At 41.1% G+C, this 19273-nt stretch overlaps 2 protein-coding genes and 1 long non-coding RNA gene across 4 annotated transcripts; 2 read left to right on the top strand and 1 right to left on the bottom strand.

Moving 5' to 3' along the window:
- The first annotated feature begins 128 nt into the window (after window positions 1–128).
- On the top strand, window positions 129–4991 carry nat14 (N-acetyltransferase 14 (GCN5-related, putative)). Of its 2 annotated transcripts, none has more exons than XM_047361058.1 (4): window positions 129–832; window positions 1068–1248; window positions 1329–1634; window positions 4267–4991. In XM_047361058.1, exons 2-4 carry the CDS (start codon window positions 1168–1170, stop codon window positions 4705–4707), a joined length of 828 nt encoding a protein of 275 aa, XP_047217014.1. In that variant the 5' UTR covers window positions 129–832; window positions 1068–1167; the 3' UTR covers window positions 4708–4991. The 2 variants fall into 2 exon arrangements, with proteins under 2 accessions (XP_047217014.1, XP_047217016.1); XM_047361060.1 differs by having other exon boundaries at window positions 130–678.
- Window positions 4992–5394: 403 nt separating this feature from the next.
- On the bottom strand, window positions 5395–12380 carry LOC124865719. Its single transcript, XR_007037651.1, has 3 exons — window positions 12244–12380; window positions 11717–11887; window positions 5395–6849 (listed from the first exon to the last, which is right to left on the bottom strand). It is a non-coding gene; the product is annotated as an uncharacterized LOC124865719 (long non-coding RNA).
- aicda (activation-induced cytidine deaminase) lies at window positions 8713–13070 on the top strand. The gene is made up of 5 exons (XM_047361062.1): window positions 8713–11058; window positions 11641–11806; window positions 12226–12508; window positions 12615–12730; window positions 12814–13070. The coding sequence occupies exons 1-5, from the start codon at window positions 11039–11041 to the stop codon at window positions 12862–12864; spliced, it is 636 nt and encodes a 211-aa protein (XP_047217018.1). The 5' UTR covers window positions 8713–11038; the 3' UTR covers window positions 12865–13070.
- The last annotated feature ends 6203 nt before the right edge of the window (window positions 13071–19273 follow it).

Raw genomic sequence — 19273 nt, 5'->3', positions numbered from 1 at the left:
AGGGACTAAATCCGGGGTGTTCATGAGCTGTAAGCCGTAATCATCTAAATTAAAAGAAACAATCACTTTAAATATGTCTGTGTTTTTTAAGGAAATGATTTCATATTTGGTGTCAGTGAAGAAATAGAACAACAGCCTTCTTTCAGCCGTCTGACTGGCAGTGTGCAGCAAAGGAGGCGCAGGGTCTCACATCGTATTGAACCTACTTTTAAACCTAGGAATGGTATGACGGGAAAAAAATGAGCAGTTTTGAAACAGAAACTTTAAAACCTTGATACCAGTAACCAGCTCTAAATCTCAATTTTAAGGTTTGTTATTATTCATCACTTAAGTGTAGGTTAAATTTCAGTAACATTTTGGTGAAATTTAATATTTTAAAACATATTGTGCCTGTAAAATGTATTTCCACTCTGTTTAATTAACTATAAGTGTAACGTAGTAAACTGTCGGCTGTATCGTGTGCGAACTGCAAATCTCACGTACGCAAATGGCGTAAACTGACCCAGATACGGTTGGAAACGGAGCGTAAAACAGAAATGGGTTGTAATTCAGAAATGCGCACTTTTCGTAAGCAGAGGCATTGTGCTCATTCAATGAGATCCACACGGACAATGTTATTGGTGCATACGTTGTTTATTTACGGCATCTGAGCACGATTTGAGGCGCACCTTGCAGTAGGTAAGCGGAGCTTTGGGAATCGAGCTGCGGACGGGCTTCACATGACCGCAGCGTTACGGATTTACCATATATGGGTTTGAACCAGCTCATTTAGCTCTGATAGCTGAAGCTAAGGCGAAAAGGAGCACTGTGTTTGGAAAAAGTACACATAATGGTACGACATAGATGCAGATAATCCTTTATAATCCTCTCCTGATTTCGTTGAGGCTATATCTTGGTTGTAATATTGTCAACATTGTGCAATAACGCGGAAATAACATTCCAAACTTTAGGTGTTAACCAGCCTGCCAGTAATAAAGTTGGAAACTGGAATGCATACCCTAGTTTAATTTCAGTCGCTCTATGTGTTTGCTCTTCTGTCATGCCTTCCTCTCTAAAATGTGTTACAGGCTGTATGTTTACACCTTGTGGATCCTGGACTTCACACCACAGCTCAGGTAGAAAAATACTGTTTCCAACGGCCTGCTGTCAAAAGCACAAGCACTAAATATGGTGAGGCTGGACCTGGACCAGATAGTGATGAGGAGGATGAAGGACGACGACATTGAAATAGTCAAAGCCCTCGTTAAGGTTGTTTGAGCTGCTTTTATTTAAAAGATATGTAGATTTCTGTTGTATGCTCTTTTTAACCTGAATCTGCTTCTTTCCAGGAGGGTTGTGAGGGCACAGAGAACCGTCTCATCTTACACATTCTCACACGTCCACTATGCCTCTTCATCCTGGCGGTCTTCTCCTCAATCCTGCGCTGCCTCGTCCACTCCTTCATCCTGGCCCTCGCTATCCCAGTGTTCCTGCTGATTGTTTTTCTCAAGATCACCATGCCGCGGTCCACGGGGGTACTGGGCAGCAGCCGCCCCTACTGGGACTATGTGGGCAGCAGCTACAGAGGCCAAAAGGATGAGATGCTGCAGAATCCTTGCTGCCGGATCAGTGGGAAAACAACAGGCACAAAAAAGGTGATTGTTGCTGGAAATAAGTTTATTCTACCTACGAGTATGTAATTTTAATTTGTGTTCAGGCTTGGAGCTCATGATATTCATTTCCAAAATGAAGAAACAAGAAAATCTGGTGATGATGTTGCATTTGAATTGCCATATTCGGGCATCTATGCAATCTGACCACCCAAGAAAAAAAGTGTTGATAGCAAAGCCTCAAAGCTCCCATTTCATTTTATACAGTGAAGATTTATATTGGGATGTATTCAGTAAGGATGATTAAGTTAATGCAAATGTTATCAGGTAGGAGTCGCGTGAAGATCCAACAAACCGGCCTCCTAAAAGCGTTCTGTGGTGAGCTCACTCTATCTGTAAAAAAACTACAGTTATGAATAGCTACTTGTGACAAATCTAAAACACTAAAACTGTTTCTCTGTATATATGTAAATGGTAAATGGCCTGCATTTGTATAGCGCTTTATCAAGTCCGAGGACCCCAGAGCGCTTTATACTACAATCAGTCATCCACGCATTCATACACACATTCACACACTGACAGTGGTACCCAGCTGCCCTGGGGCAGACTGACAGAAGTGAGGATGCCATACAATCGGCGCCACCGAGCACTCTGACCACCGTCAGCAGACAAGGAGGGTGAAGTGTCTTGCCAAGGACAAAAAGACTGAGCCGGAAGGGCCGGGGGTTCAGACCAACAACCCACTTGTTACAGGACGAACCCCTACCACCGTTGTCACTGTCGCCCTATCAACATGTCACAATATGTCACACATATGGAGATATGTCACACGGCTAAAACTCTATAGGTCCATCTAAAGTGAGTTTCCCAACAACAACATGCAAGTTGTCCTTACAATGTTCCTTCAAGCTTAATATGTGCATTGTCAATTGAAAGGAAGTTTAAATATTCTGTCATTTGTTTGGTTCAGAGACTGTGGGAAAACAAGTTGCAGATGAAGCTACATTTTGTGGCTAAACATTCAGAAAGAACATTCGTAAAGAGCAGTGATTGGTTTAACCCAGGGGGTCTAAAGTCGGTCTTCAAGGGCCAACGATGCTGCATGTTTTAGATGTTTCCCTGATTCAGGTGATTGCAGTTCAGGAAATGTCTGTTAATTCAATTCAATTCAATTCAAAAATACTTTATTAATCCCAAAGGGAAATTAAATGTTGTTGTAGCTCATATTATGAAGGTTTCTTCAAAGAGCCGTTGTAGAAGCTGATGGCTGTGGGCAGGAAGAATCTCCTGTAGCGCTCCGTCTTACAGCAGATCTGACGAAGCCTCTGACTGAAGACACTCTGTTGTTGTAGGACAGTCTGATGAAGAGGATGCTCAGGGTTCTCCATAATGTTCTTCATTTTATGAAGAATCCGTCTTTCCACAATGATCTCCAGAGGTTCCAGAGGAGTCCCCAGAACAGAGCCAGCCTTTTTTATCAGCTTGTTGAGCTTTTTTAAGTCCCTGGCTCTGATGCTGCTTCCCCAGCAGATGATGGTAGAAGAGATCACACTCTCCACAACAGACTTATAGAAGATATGCAGCATCTTGCTGCAAACACCAAAGGACCTAAGCTTCCTCAAGAAGTACAGTCTGCTCTGTCCCTTCTTGTAGATGGCTTCACAGTTGCATCTCCACTCTAGTCTGTTGTCCAGGTGAACACCGAGGTATTTATACTCCTCCACCACCTCCACTTCTTCTCCCATGATAGAAATAGTTTTTGACTTATTCCTGTTTCTCTTAAAATCTACAATCATCTCCTTTGTTTTAGTCACGTTCAAAATGAGATGATTGTTTCCACACCATGCCACAAAGCGGTCCACCACCTTCCTGTACTCAGCTTCTTGTTCTTGTCTTCTTAATCATCAGTCATCAATGGAAATCAGGTGTGCTGTAGCAGGAAACATCAAAAACATGGCGGACGCTGGCCCTTGAAGACCAACTTTGGACACGCCTGATTTAACCTAATCTGCAGACATCAGCAAATGTTTTGCACTGACAGAGGGTATATAAAAGCTAAACACAGCTGTAAAAGAACACATTTACTTACCTGAGAAACTTTATGCTCACAAACAACAGCTGTGGTTGTCATGGCAGCCTGGCTGTTAACGTCTGCTGGAGATATCTGTTGTAGCCATTTTATGAACAGTGTTGTGTCCTCTTTCCTTAAGTTTGGGTTGTTCCTGCCCTTAAACCAAGATCCTATTTGTTTCATAATGCTGGGGCAAAATGTGTTTCCAACAGAGAGACTGTTTTTGTAGAACCAAGTGTTTGTTACATCCTTCTGTGTCACCAATAAGCGGCCATGCATGTTCCTGTTAAAAAGCAATTTTCTGTCAAGAAAACAAGCAGTTCTTTGTTTAAAGGCTTGAAGGCAGTGGGGTAACAAATGCTACATCATAATCAGTAAATGGAAGTGCATATCCGCTGTTGAGGGCATAATTCAAAATACTCCTATTGTATCACAAAAGTGCATTTAAAAATTACTTATTCACTTTGAAAAACAATGCAAAGGCTTGATTTACGTTTCCTGCTTCCACGTTTTTCGAAGTTTTCTGGTTCTAAAATATGGTTACATCTTGGTTTAGCTTTTGTATCCAAACATCACACACATTTAATATCTTATTTTATTGTTCAGCAAAGGCGCAGGATTGGATCTAAAGACAAAGACAAGGAGATTTCAGAGGAGATCACTGCAGAGAGAGAGCAAGCAGCAGGTCAGGTGTGGGTGGCAGACTGCGATGGGGATATCGTGGGCTGCATCTTCCGTGAGAGCGAGACACGGCCAGGCGTGAGGAGGATCTGCAGACTTGTGACGGGCTGCTGGTATCGCAGAGAGGGCCTAGGTCGACTGCTGGTCCAGAGTCTGGAACTAAAGGAGAGGGAGACCGGTGCATGGAGAGTGTACGCGCACGTCCCCTACCCGTCCAAGGTGGGGGAAGCCTTCTTCAGGAAAGTAGGGTATCGGCATGTGGGGGAGGGGACTAATGAAGAAGACGATGATGAGATAAAGAAAGAGACTCCAGAGAGAGGTTTTATGGGATACCCACTCACTAAGGTGTTCTACAAAGATTTGTGATTGATGATCGAGTCAAGGCAATTAAGAAATGCAAACGTTAGATCCCTGCTGAGTGTGATAATGGCAAATGTTTACTTGTCAATGCTTAAATTATGGGTTATTTATAAAAGTATTTATTTACCATGTATAATGACATCATTTCATTTAAAATGGCATCTCCATTTTGATAAAACAAATGGTTTTTCTTTATTTATTCATGCAAAAAAGACATTACCAAGCCTGAGACGTGCTGTACTCTACACGTTTCATCAAGTAAACTATTTCTGTAAAATCTGTTTTCTAAACTTGGATCCATGTGTCTCTTTTTTCAAACCCTTTAATGCAGTAACATGATGCATTTGTGTGACTGAAGGCGTTCGCTTAGGTCTGAAACCGTACAGATATGTAGGTGTTTATACAGTTACTGTAGAGGAAGTGTGTGTGGTTTATGTGAATGTGCAGAATTTATCTGCTTTTATCTCGGCGCTCATCGTCTGTTACTGCTCACCTTCACATAAACAGATATTGACTCTGCAGAAACAGCAGATGCTCCCTTTTGTTGGTCTTGGTCCTTACAGTTTTGTCATGTTTCAGAGATTTTTCAACAGGTTTTATATTATTCAGTCTTTAATGTTGTTAATGGAATTGAAAGTTTACTTTAATGTGATTAGTTTTCCTTTTAAGATGGGAGCCACCTCAGTTTTTTGTCCTAATCACTTAATCAGCTTTGTTGCTTCATTTGTAACCCCTGAGTGCAGTGATTGTACCGTGCCTTGCAAAATTAACCCAGCAACCCCACCCCCCATTTGAACCTTTCCACATTTGTTCACATTAAAACCACAGTTTTCAATATATTTTTTATGAGGATGTTATGTGACAAACACAAGATAGCACATTAATGAGAGCAATTAAAAATCTGAAAAGTCTGGCTTGCATTTATATGCAGTCATGCACTCTACAAATCTAACCTTCATGGAAGAGTAGCCAGAAAACAGCAAAAAGAAGCCCAAAACTGAATTTTTTTGGCCTACAGGCAAAATGCTGTGGGTGCTGAAAACTAGCACTGCACATCAACTGCAACACAGCATCCCTGCGATGAAATGTTGGCAGCATCATGCTGTGCAGCTGCTTTCCTTCAGCTGGGTAACTAAAGTTAATTCCAGTTGATAGGAGGGTGGGTGGAGCTAATAACAGGGGAATCCTAAAAGAAACCAGTTGGATGATGCAAAAGACTTGAGACAGGCAGGGTTCACCTTCCACCAGGACAACGGCTAAAATATAAAGTCAGAACTATGATGGTTTAAGGATAGTTTAGAAGGATATTCATTGAAATATTGCTGTGTAAATGTCCAAAGTCTAGACCTAAATCCAAATAGGAAATTATTAATATTGCTTTTCACAGACACTCTCCATCCAATCTAACTGAGCGTGAGCTATTTTGCAAAGACAAAATAGATTTCAAGCTATATGTGAGCAAAGATGTTATTTAAACCCAAAAGGTGGTTCAATAAAGTATTAAATCAGGGTCTGAATAGAAATGCATGCACACTTTTCTAATTTTAATTGATAAAAATAATTTCAAAACATTTTACTGCCACTTCACAATTAGGCACTACTTCATGTTTGAATATGACACAAAATATCACTGAAATACATTAATGTTCAAGGTTGTAACATGTAAAAAAAAAAAACAGGAAAAAAGAAAAGAATGAATGCTTTTGCTAGATAAATAGTATATGAAACCATTCTTGCCTTATTTGAAATGCAAATAGATGTTTGTTGCAACCCTCTGTTGCCACATCGTAAAGATTTAATCCATATCCCGCAGATTTAATCTCATTTCCTTTATGACTCTCTTTCTAATTTACAGACAGTTTAAAGTCCAATGCATTACACATATATATAAGACAGACAAGACATAAGATCTCCCAGCTAAGCATGAGTGTGGTTTGCAGGTGCCTGTCAGTTTTTGAGAGTGAAAATGCACACAACCCCCCCTGCCTGAGGCTAACCTTAATATGGTTAGCAACCCCCACGCTTTCCTCAGTGCGAATATACCCTCCTGCTAACCACAGACAATGTCAGTGTATCGTCAGTGCGCCACCGATGAACACCACAGGATGTTTGTACAATGCATGTGTGTGAGAAGGAGGTATTTGACACCTGGGGTGGAGACAAAAATAGGATCCAAGTGAAATGCAAACTCATGCACACTTCAGTATGCCTTAATAAACGCTAATAAGACATTTGAGACAAGAATTAACACAATGTTGTATCCATAATCAGAATGATTGGCATGTTCTAGAGGCAGTTCGCAATAAATAAAACGAGACAAAAATGCCTCAAAATATTACAAGTGGGTGCTTCAAATGTAACACGAAGTGCCACTTTCTGTGACTGTTACAATGTCAAAATGAATCAGCCCTTTAAGGACATAAATCTTTAGTGTTTAGTACAGCACCCTTTTGCTGTTATAACCTGCTGCAAACATGATTCATGGATAACACCAGTTGCTGGCAGCGCTCCTGAGGGATGTTAGCTTACTGCACATGGGCAAAGGTGTCCGATTAATCTATTTTTGGGTTTGTGTGCCAAAACCAAATTTAGCAAATCCCACCAGAGATCGTTAATAAAGTTCAAGTCAAGCGACTATCATGGCCGCTCTAGTATCTGCTAGAACTTTTTCTGAAACTGAGCCTTTATGAAATGCTTGGAATTATTGTCCTGTTTGACCGTCCATTAACCCCCCGGCTTCAGGTTTTTCTAATGACATTTATCCCAGCATTCCTGAGTAAGTCTATCTCCACATGCTACAGGTTTTCTGACACAGAGGAAACAAAGCAGCCCCAGGGCCTCACTGAGCCACCACCGTGCTTCACTGTAGTTTTATGTGTTCTATTCCGTGTATGCTTCATTCTTTCTTCTCCAGAGACCACTGACCCATAGGCCCGAGAGGTTCAAGTTTTGTTTCAACGCTCCACAGAACAGAATCACAAAACCTCATTGGCTAATTTTGATAGTTGTCAGCTAGTTGGAGCTGAAAGTTGTGTGCTTCTGGGTCAGTGGTGGTGCACATCTTGGACTTCAGGAATGGAGCCCTTTATTATGTGCCTTACTGTGAAATCTGAGACCCTAGTGACTGCTGCCACCAAGTCTTTGCCGTCATTTGAGATTTTTTGAGCTATTGATAGCTTCCTCTTTCTGCCACAGTCATGTGGTGTAGCCACTGTTCCTTTAACTTTAAACTTGAGCACTTAACTTCCAGCTATCTCTTTGAATCACTTTCCCTCATTCTGCATGGAAATGATGTCTTTTCCGAACTTGGACCATTTTCTTGACTTATTGCCTTATTTCTGACATGCAATGAAACATCACCATCAACAGTCCAGATATTTTAAAGTGTATTATCTCAAGCACACCAAACGGCAATAAAGAAGCCCTTAATTAGTTGCTTCAGATGAGATTTTCAAACGTTTGCTATTTTTTAGGAGGGATACATAATTATGAAACTGCATCAATCATCGAACGTAGAATTTAGCGATGAATTTAGGTAAAATCCTTGCAATGTTACTATTTAAACAACTATTTAAACAGTACATGTGTAATTTATTTATTTATTGCAGACACCTGAACAATTTTGAGCTCTGACAAATAACCTAATTTGTAGTGGATGCTGAATAGTTTTAATTGCAATTATAACCAATTCCTCTGCTTCTACCAGTTTACTTTTTTCATTTTTCACAAGTCTTGTTCAGCATCAGGTCGTCCCCTCATTATTGTTAAAACTGCAGACACCTGTAAGCTGGGCCTCTACCCGCCTGATCTGTCGCTATTATTGTTGTCAGGAAACAGATGTGAGTTCACACACTGGAAAGAAAGTCTGTTTGCGACTGTGGTCATATGGGTCTGCACGATATGGCTGTGTGTGTGTGTGTGTGTGTGTGTGTGCGTGCAGGGTGTGGGCGGGTGGGTTTCGGAAACTATGACTTGGCATTTCATACACACTCGCTTTCTCCCCTTCTGACATCAGGTCAAATGCACATGTCTAGCCGTCCCAGAGCAATCCTGCAAAAAAAAAAAAGCGCACCAGAGGGGCTGGAAGTAGTGCACGTGAGTGTTCACATGTGACTGAGAGATGACCTTGGTCAACTGCGGTGGAGCCCGGAGAGCTGGGTGGGAAGTGGTTACATACAGTCTGGCATTAAATGAGTTCCTTGAAGTTGAAAAGGGACCAATGCACACAAGTTTAATGCGTGGAAACATTAGGAAACGTGCATCGTCAGAGTAATGCAAGAAGATGTGAGGTCGCTCAGAGCATTCAGACGCACATGCATGAATCACTATGAAATTGGGGGGCACCACACAATTGCTGGATAAATTGGATAAATTTGTTCCAGATGATGTATAACATATAGACAGTGTTAATGACATGCCCGCACCAATGAGCTCCAAAAACAGCCACCCTGGGAAACGGTGAATTCCCACAACCACAGAGTGCAAGAGAGGGTGAGGGGAGTCATGGGAAAGCGGGACGGCTGCAGGCAGTGCCACTGCACCAATGGACCTGGTTGAGGAGCGAAAACAGACAGAGCAAAGGAAACATGAGAGCAAAATAATACACAGTCTGGCACCGGACTGGTTAAAGCATCTGAAGGTTCAAAGGCAAATTGTGGCTGGTCAGCTGGACGGGTGACCGTTGCAGCAGACACGTAGAGTGAGGAAGGTTGATTACAGCCCTGCTACTCAGCCTGACACAGTTTGGGAAAACCCAGATCAGTTTGGGAATGGCTGAGGAAGTGGGGGGGGTGCAAGTTAGGTGGAAAATTTTAATGGCAAGAGGGCTAAGTTACAGATCAAGGTGAGGATGCCTTTTTTCCTTACTGTGATCTGGGAAAACCTTAGGGTGGAAGTCAGTGGCCAGGGTTTGGAAAGTTTTCAGGGAGTTGGCTAATTTTCTGACGTTTGTAAGAAACCAGTCTACAAAAAACATCAAACACTCCTCCCATGTGTGGCCTTAAGGATTATTCAATAAAATGTGCAATGTGCCCAAATGAAATTCCCTTTTTGCAGTCTAGACTACAGGTGCATCATGGAAAGCTAATCTATTTTAGTTATCCAATTCAAAAAGAGAAACTCATATATTATTTAGATTCATTGCACACAGACGGATATTTTTCAAGAATACGGCTCATAGCTAACGGAAACCCAAATTTCAGATTCTCAAAAGGTTAGAATATTTCAGAAGACCAATAAAAATGTTTTTAATACAGAAATGTAGGCCAACTGAAAAGTATGTCCACAATATATGCATAAATACTTGGTCGGGGCTCCTTTTACATTAATAACTACATCAATGCAAAGTCGCATGGAGGCGGTTGGCCTGTGGCTCTGCTCTGGTGTTAAAGAAGCCCAGTTTGCTTTGATAGCAGCCTTAACCTCATATGCATTGATGGCTCTGGTGTCTCTCATCTTCCTCATCAATACCTGAGAGCTTCTCTATGAGGGACAGGAATTAGTACTTTTGGCAGTGTGGCCAGGTTTCAAGTCCTGTTGGAAAATTAAATCAACATCTCTTGAATGGGCTTTGCTTCAAAATCCTCTAGAAGCTCTTTGTATCACGTTTGCCTGTGCACCTTTTTTCCAACAAACCTTTTCCTTCCACTAAATTTTCCACAAACATACTTTAATAAGGCAAACACTGAACAACCAGCTTCTTTAGTAGTGACCTTTTATGGATTACCCTGCTTCTGGAAAGTGTCAGTGCCTTGCTGCTGGAAAACTGTAAAGCCATCAGCCTTCTTCAAGATTGGGTAGGCTAGAACATGGCCATCACATAACATTTGCAATAAAATGTGTTTTCTGAGAAACCGATAACCCTCAAAAAGGAACAGATATAACCGCTTCAAAAATATAAAACATCACATAATGAATCTATACAATATGTACGTTTCATGTTTTTGAATTTAATTATTGAAATAAGTTAATTTTTTACTGATATTCTATTGAATATAGATCACATAGACTAACTTGCATTTTTAAAAGAAAACAAGCTTCAATTAAATTATAGCTTTAATATTTTGCAACAAGACACTGTTATCTAACCACCTCTCCTGTAGCACGCCCCCCAAACTTACTTTAAAAAATGTCTCTGACCAACCAGCAGCTGCCTTTGCTTTATGCAGGATGTTTATGTTTGGAGGTATAGGTTCTCAGTTCCCTCCTTTTAACCCCCACAGCGCACACACACACACACACACACACACACACACACACACACTCACTTTCACTCTCTCATTTACCTCCATTTAATATCCACGCCTGACGAGTGACGAGGCAAAGCGCGGCTTTTGAAATGATTACAAAGCTAGACAGGTGAGCAAAAAGGATGAATTCTGTTCATACTTTACATTTTCATTTCTGTTTTGCCATTTAGTGTAAGCAAACTGTTAAAGCGAAAAAATAAATCAGGAGGTTTTAATCCTTTTATAAATGCATTTATGACACGACCACACTTTGATGCTAATTTATGATTCTTAAATAGAGCACACAATCAAGGTTTCAGTATTAATAACTGTTGAACAACTGTCTTGGTTTCACCAAAAGTTGTGAAACTGAGAGTAAGAAAAAGTTTTGTCAGTGAAGGTTAGCTGTTGTCTTACTGCCCACCACACATATTTAGTGAACCACAGATTTTACATGCCTTTCTTGCTCTAGCTTCTCAGATTAAAATTTAAATCAGCAACTCCTCTCAACGATTCATTGAGCTCCAGAGCTGAGTTTGCAGTAGGTTGTACTGTAATAAAATATCTGTAAATGACTGTAATGTGCTGTAAAACATAACAGGATGAGTAATTAGTTGATGCTTTAAAAAGTATCTGTAGCTTGTTAGGTATTAACCCTGCCATGCATTGCATCAGCTTAAAAAAGCAAATTTTTTTTTTCTATTTTTCACAGGGTTCTATTGCCCAGAAAAAAGTTCATTTATCATTACAAGAACTTGCGCTGGGCGAGAGGTAGGTGTGAGACATACCTCTGCTTTGTGGTGAAGAGGCGAGTGGGCCCAGACTCCCTGTCCTTTGACTTTGGTCATCTCCGCAACCGCAACGGTTGCCATGTGGAGGTAAGAATGAGAAGATGTTGTTCAGGTGCAGACAGAATGAAACAATTGGTTACACAGGACTGGCCACATTTGTTAGCATACCTGGGGAAGATGTGACATTTTTTTTAAATAAATCAATCTTTTATTGCAGAAGCATAATCTCACACTGAGTTTAGAAAATACATTTAATCTTGATTTATTGTGAAATAATTTCCATGTTAAGAAATCATTTTAACAAAATCAGCTGCCTTTCACCAGGGCTTGGCGTGGTCTTTTCCTGTAACATTTCACATGGTAGAGCATAAAGACGGATGGTTGCTTGATCTCTTGGTTCTTCTTCAGCTCACTCACATTTCATTGCTACCACCAGAACACTTCATTCAGAGCTTCTAGGAATCTCTATTATTATATTTTTATCTCACTCCTTTTTGTTTTTGTAGCTGTTGTTCCTGCGCTACCTGGGTGCTTTGTGCCCTGGCCTGTGGGGTTACGGAGTCACCGGTGAGAGAAAAGTCAGCTACTCCATCACCTGGTTTTGCTCCTGGTCTCCCTGTGTAAACTGCTCCTTACGACTGGCTCAGTTCCTCAACCAGACCCCCAACCTGTGCCTCCGGATCTTTGTGTCCCGACTTTATTTCTGCGACTTGGAGGACAGCCGTGAACGAGAGGGTCTTAGAATGCTGAAAAAAGCCGGCGTGCGCATTACAGTCATGAGTTACAAAGGTGAGGGTTTACAATAAAGTAAATGAGGCAAAGTTAAAGAAACAGGGAAGAAGATTTTACTCAACTTTATATGACATTTGTTATTTTTGTTGCAAATTTTCTTTAGATTACTTCTATTGCTGGCAGACCTTTGTGGCACGTAATCAAAGCAAGTTCAAGCCTTGGGATGACCTGCACCAAAACTATATCCGCCTATCAAGAAAACTCAACCGCATTCTTCAGGTTCAACTTTTAGCACACGATATTGTTAACAAATCCACAAAAAAAGTTTAAACATATCATAATGTTTTGTTCTTCTCTCCCAGCCCTGCGAGACAGAAGATTTAAGAGATGCCTTCAGGCTTCTTGGACTGTGAAAAATGTTCCTGACCCCCTCTGGTGTTGCCATTACGCTTAAAAAGAGAATTAGATGTCAGTGTTGATCAATCACTACAGAAAACTGCAAAACTGAGAAACAAAAAAAAACTGAGAAAAAAATGCTTTAAAGATGTAGCAAGGCTAAAGTTAGGTCGAAATGAAAATGTGAAAATAAAATAATAATAAACAAAATGATACAGTTCTGTGTCACAGCTGTGAATTTATCTTGACCTCAGCTTGCTTTCATTAATTACTGCAAATATTTTACGTATTCTAGTGTGCTTATTCTAGTCTGCCTATTATAGTCTAGGAGGATTCAACAGATAATAGTAATTACATTAAAGAAATGACAGCATAGTTAGGCTATGATAAACTACAGGTCCTTCTCAAAATATTAGCATATTGTGATAAAGTTCATTATTTTCCATAATGTAATGATGAAAATTTAACATTCATATATTTTAGATTCATGACACACTAACTGAGATATTTCAGGTCTTTTATTGTCTTAATACGGATGATTTTGGCATACAGCTCATGAAAACCCAAAATTCCTATCTCACAAAATTAGCATATCATTAAAAGGGTCTCTAAACGAGCTATGAACCTAATCATCTGAATCAACGAGTTAACTCTAAACACCTGCAAAAGATTCCTGAGGCCTTTAAAACTCCCAGCCTGGTTCATCACTCAAAACCCCAATCATGGGTAAGACTGCCGACCTGACTGCTGTCCAGAAGGCCACTATTGACACCCTCAAGCAAGAGGGTAAGACACAGAAAGAAATTTCTGAACGAATAGGCTGTTCCCAGAGTGCTGTATCAAGGCACCTCAGTGGGAAGTCTGTGGGAAGGAAAAAGTGTGACAGAAAACGCTGCACAACGAGAAGAGGTGACCGGACCCTGAGGAAGATTGTGGAGAAGGGCCGATTCCAGACCTTGGGGGACCTGCGGAAGCAGTGGACTGAGTCTGGAGTAGAAACATCCAGAGCCACCGTGCACAGGCGTGTGCAGGAAATGGGCTACAGGTGCCGTATTCCCCAGACCTGGGCTACAGAGAAGCAGCACTGGACTGTTGCTCAGTGGTCCAAAGTACTTTTTTCGGATGAAAGCAAATTCTGCATGTCATTCGGAAATCAAGGTGCCAGAGTCTGGAGGAAGACTGGGGAGAAGGAAATGCCAAAATGCCAGAAGTCCAGTGTCGAGTACCCACAGTCAGTGATGGTCTTGGGTGCCGTGTCAGCTGCTGGTGTTGGTCCACTGTGTTTTATCAAGGGCAGGGTCAATGCAGCTAGCTATCAGGAGATTTTGGAGCACTTCATGCTTCCATCTGCTAAAAAGCTTTATGGAGATGGAGATTTCATTTTTCAGCACGACCTGGCACCTGCTCACAGTGCCAAAACCACTGGTAAATGGTTTACTGACCATGGTATCACTGTGCTCAATTGGCCTGCCAACTCTCCTGACCTGAACCCCATAGAGAATCTGTGGGATATTGTGAAGAGAACGTTGAGAGACTCAAGACCCAACACTCTGGATGAGCTAAAGGCCGCTATCGAAGCATCCTGGGCCTCCATAAGACCTCAGCAGTGCCACAGGCTGATTGCCTCCATGCCACGCCGCATTGAAGCAGTCATTTCTGAAAAAGGATTCCCGACCAAGTATTGAGTGCATAACTGTACATGATTATTTAAAGGTTGACATTTTTTGTATTAAAAACACTTTTCTTTTATTGGTCGGATGAAATATGCTAATTTTGTGAGATAGGAATTTTGTGTTTTCATGAGCTGTATGCCAAAATCATCCGTATTAAGACAATAAAAGACCTGAAATATTTCAGTTAGTGTGCAATGAATCTAAAATATATGAATGTTCAATTTTCATCATGACATTATGGAAAATAATTAACTTTATCACAATATGCTAATATTTTGAGAAGGACCTGTAGAGTCATCCATCCACCCATCCATCCTCTATACTGATTTCTTCCGTACAGGGTCTGGTGCCTATCTCCAGCGGTCTACAGGCGAGAGGCAGTGTACGCCCTGGACAATATGCCAGTCCATCGCAGGGCAACACAGAGAGTCACAGCACAAACAACCATGCACACACTCATTTACACCACAGGGCAATTTGGAGAGACCAATTCACCTAACAGTCATGTTTTTGGACTGTGGGAGGAAGCCGTAGTACCTGGAGAGAACCTACACATGCATGGGGGGAACATGCAAACTCCATGGAGAAAGACCCCGGGCCAGAAATCGAACCCAGGACCATCTTGCTGCAAGATGCTGTCATATTCAATAAATTAGAATATTATTGAATAGTTCATTTATTTCAGTGCACAAATCACAAAGTTAAATACATTATATATATCAATTACAGCACTGTTACCCACGGATTGGCAATCCTGTCCAGGGTGTACCCCGCCTCTCGCCCACAGACTGCTGGAGATAGGCACCAGCTCCCCTGTGACCCACTATGGAATAAGTGGCATAGAAGATGAATGAATGAACACACAGAATGATGTTTTCAAGCCTTTTCTGTCAATTATTATGATTTTCTGCTTACAGCTAATGAAAACAACACATTAAAATGAGAATATTACATCAGACCAATACAAAATCATTTTTTATATAAAAATGTATGCTTAATGAAAAGTATGTTTAACACCTGCTTAAAGGTTGTTTTTAAAAGAGCCTCATCGGAACACACATTCTAATTTATCAAATTTGACTATATATTAGGGCTCATATCTGTTTGCACCTTTCATGTAAACAGAAGATAAAATAACATGCAAGTTTGCATATTCTTCACATTTTGGACATTCCAGATCACCACCTGCAGGAATAACAAGTTCTTTTGACTAGATCTAAAACTCCGGCAAGGACATTTTCAAGTGTGTCCTAGTCAAAGTCCATAAATGAGATGGTGATGGTTGGACGGTTGATTTCAAACAAATCTGCAAAGAATTATCGGGCTAAATCCCTTCACAGTGATGTAAAAAAATTAGTGCCAGTTATTCTAAACACTTGATGACAGCCGTTGCTGCCAAGGGTGGCACAGCCAGGTGTTAGGTTTAGGGGCAAATACTTTATCACAGAAAGCCAGATCGGTCTGAACAGCTTTTTCTGTCCTTATTATTAAGGACAGGAACCATCATTTTAAAACAGCATTTTGGGTTTACTCTAGTTATCTATTGTATATAAAAGTAGTTTGATTATCTGAAACATTTAACTGTGATGAAAAAACAGAATGAATGAATAAGAAGGCTTCCTGAAAACGTCAGATTGCCTCCTTTTGATTAGGACTGTAGACATTGCTGTTTACTGGAACTTTCCATTTAAGGCCAAGGATTATGTCTTAGCTATGTATTTGTTTTAAATTTGTATTTACAGTTTTTTTTCTATGTGATTCTTAAAAATGTACTGCTATTGTTTTTTTTTTAATGAATTTCTTACATTTAATGTAGCTTTCTTTATGTTTGTTCCTTTATTTTTTTCTGTAAAGCACATTTTGTGGAATGCTACAGTACCGACCAAAGGTTTGGACACACCTTCTCATTCAAAGAGTTGTCTTTATTTTCATGACTATGAATATTGTAGCTTCACACTGAAGGCATCAAAACTATGAATTAACACATGTGGAATTATATACTGAACAAAAAAGTGTGAAACAACTGAAAATATGTCTTATATTCTAGGTTCTTCAAAATAGCCACCTTTTGCTTTGATTACTGCTACGCACACTCTTGGCATTCTGTTAATGAGCTTCAAGAGGTAGTCACCTGAAATGGTTTTCCAACAGTCTTGAAGGAGTTCCCAGAGATGCTTAGCACTTGTTGGCCCTTTTGCCTTCACTCTGCGGTCCAGCTCACCCCAAACCATCTCGATTGGGTTCAGGTCCGGTGACTATGGAGGCCAGGTCATCTGGCGTAGCACCCCATCATTCTCCTTCTTGGTCAAATAGCCCTTACACAACCTGGAGGTGTGTTTGGGGTCATTGTCCTGTTGAAAAATAAATGATGGTCCAACTAAATGCAAACCAGATGGAATAGCATGCCGCTGCAAGATGCTGTGGTAGCCATGCTGGTTCAGTATGCCTTCAATTTTGAATAAATCCCCAACAGTGTCGCCAGTAAAGTACCCCCACACCATCACACCCCCTCCTCCATGCTTCACGGTGGGAACCAGGCATGTAGAGTCCATCCGTTCACCTCTTCTGCGCCGCACAAAGACACGGTGGTTTGAACCAAAGATCTCAAACTTGGACTCATCAGACCAAAGCACAGATTTCCACTGGTCTAATGTCCATTCCTTGTGTTCTTTAGCCCAAACAAGTCTCTTCTGCTTGTTGCCTGTCCTCAGCAGTGGTTTCCTAGCCGCTATTTTATCATGAAGGCCTGATTCACACAGTCTCCTCTTAACAGATGTTCTAGAGATGTGTCTGCTGCTAGAACTCTGTGTGGCATTTAGAAATGTGTCAGTCGCGAACGACCCGGCTCAAAGAAGTGAACGATGAGAGACGGCTCCTGATTGGGAGACGATTAGTTGTTTTTTTGGTGTTTTTTTCTTCCTAAAGCCGTGCGTGATTGGTCAAGGTGTGTGGTGGCATCTGTGTGTCAACACTGAGCAGAAGGTGGAGGGGAGGAATTACAGACGCGCACGGCACAACACGAGCACTGAACGGCACACAAGTTGGATAAATTGAGAAATAACTTAGAAAGAACGCTGAAAGGTGAGAAAATGGACAGTAGAAAATGGAGTAAAATTTGGAAACATTTCAAAATAATTGACAATTCAAAAGCAGAGTGTGGACTGTGTGAAGTTAGCATTTCATACAGAGCAGGCTCCACAAATAACCTGCACAGACACCTAAGAACTGCCCACCCATTAGTTCAGTTGGAGGAAAAAAGGAAGACAAGGGACCTGCTGTTAATGAAGGTGCCAGTGTATCCACTGCAACTGTTGCTGCTGCTGTAGAGCCTACAGCATCAAACATTACACCATCACAACCAACTCAGAACTCTATGAGACAGTTTTACAAAAGGCATTGACCCCAGCAAGACAGAACTCAATTAATGAGGAACTGGCTAAAATGATTGCAAAGGATTTTCAGCCATTTTCTATTGTGGATGACAGAGGATTCAGAAGCTACACCAATGCTCTAAATCCAATGTATACACTACCAAGCAGGATAACACTCCCAAAAAGTAATTCCAAGCCTCTTTGACAGAGAACGTGCTGCCCTCGAAGAAAGGGTAAAAAAAGCCATAGCTGTTAGTCTAACAACTGACTGCTGGACATCCTGAACCACCACATCCTATATGTCAGTTACATGCCACTTTGTTGAAAACTACAAAATGGTGTCCTGTCTGCTAGATTGTTTTGAGTTCAGTGACAGACACACATCTGAGAATTTAGCAGAGGAACTGCTCAAAGTGGCAAAAGAGTGGGGCGTGGAAAACAAAGTGGTTTGCTGTATTACTGACAATGCAGCTAACATAACAAAAGCAGTGAAAACCCTCAAATGGACCCACCACCCATGTCTGGCACACACAATTAATCTGTTTGTAAGAGATGCTCTGAAGGTGATGAAGCCCACTCTGGACAAAGTTCAGGGATAGAATTCTTCCACAGGAGCACAACAGCCACAGCAAAGCTAAAATTTACCCAACAGATGGGCATGCCTGAGCTTAAGCTCAAACAAGACTGTATTACTAGGTGGAACTCCACCTTTCACATGCTAAAACAGATCCTGGAATCCAAGGATGCCGTCATCTCAACTCTTGCTATTATCAATGCACCTGTTGATCCTCTGAGCCCAGAGGAATGGGAGATAATGCAAGAAGCATGCACTGTTCTGGAGCCATTCGAGTAAGTCACGGTGGAGATCAGTGCAGACAGGTACAGTGTGCAAATGTTATCACCTTATTATTGTTATTATTCAATTCTTATCATTTTTATTAGTTGTTGTTAATAATAAAATGATAAAAGAAATGTAATATCTGTAATAATAATGATATACACTGCTACATAAAATAGAGCATATTTTTTAACACTTACTTTTTACTCTTTTTCAGCTATGTTACAGCCTCTAAGATGCTCATCCTGTGTAAAGGGCATGCAGAGAGTGTCAGCTGAGCACCAGACCAGAGTAACAACAGGGAAAGTGAAAGAGCTAGTGGATGCTCTCTGCGCATCCATGGACAGAAAGTTCCACAGAATGGAATATGACACTGTTCTGTCAGAAACCACAATTCTTGATCCAAGATTCAAAAAGCTGGCAGTTGATGAAGCTCTTCAGAGAATAACTGCAGCAGCGGCAAGGTTCAGCCAGTCAACTCCACTGCCTGGGGGCCATGAGGGAGAAGAGGCAGCAGAGCACGAACAAGAGGAGCCACAAGCAT

This window comes from Girardinichthys multiradiatus, chromosome 3 (assembly GCF_021462225.1).
Source record: "Girardinichthys multiradiatus isolate DD_20200921_A chromosome 3, DD_fGirMul_XY1, whole genome shotgun sequence".
Taxonomy (NCBI): Eukaryota; Metazoa; Chordata; class Actinopteri; order Cyprinodontiformes; family Goodeidae; genus Girardinichthys; species Girardinichthys multiradiatus.
This window is presented reverse-complemented; position numbering and strand designations above follow the sequence as displayed.

Bases quoted from the DNA above. Each gene is read 5' to 3' on its own strand.
- nat14 (XM_047361058.1), top strand. From the start codon at position 1,168: ATGGTGAGGCTGGACCTGGACCAGATAGTGATGAGGAGGATGAAGGAC. The intron at 1,249-1,328 runs GTTGTTTGAGCT...GCTTCTTTCCAG, and splicing joins TAGTCAAAGCCCTCGTTAAG to GAGGGTTGTGAGGGCACAGA. The intron at 1,635-4,266 runs GTGATTGTTGCT...TTTATTGTTCAG, and splicing joins AAACAACAGGCACAAAAAAG to CAAAGGCGCAGGATTGGATC.
- aicda (XM_047361062.1), top strand. From the start codon at position 11,039: ATGATTACAAAGCTAGACAG. The intron at 11,807-12,225 runs GTAAGAATGAGA...TTGTTTTTGTAG, and splicing joins GCAACGGTTGCCATGTGGAG to CTGTTGTTCCTGCGCTACCT. The intron at 12,509-12,614 runs GTGAGGGTTTAC...AATTTTCTTTAG, and splicing joins TACAGTCATGAGTTACAAAG to ATTACTTCTATTGCTGGCAG.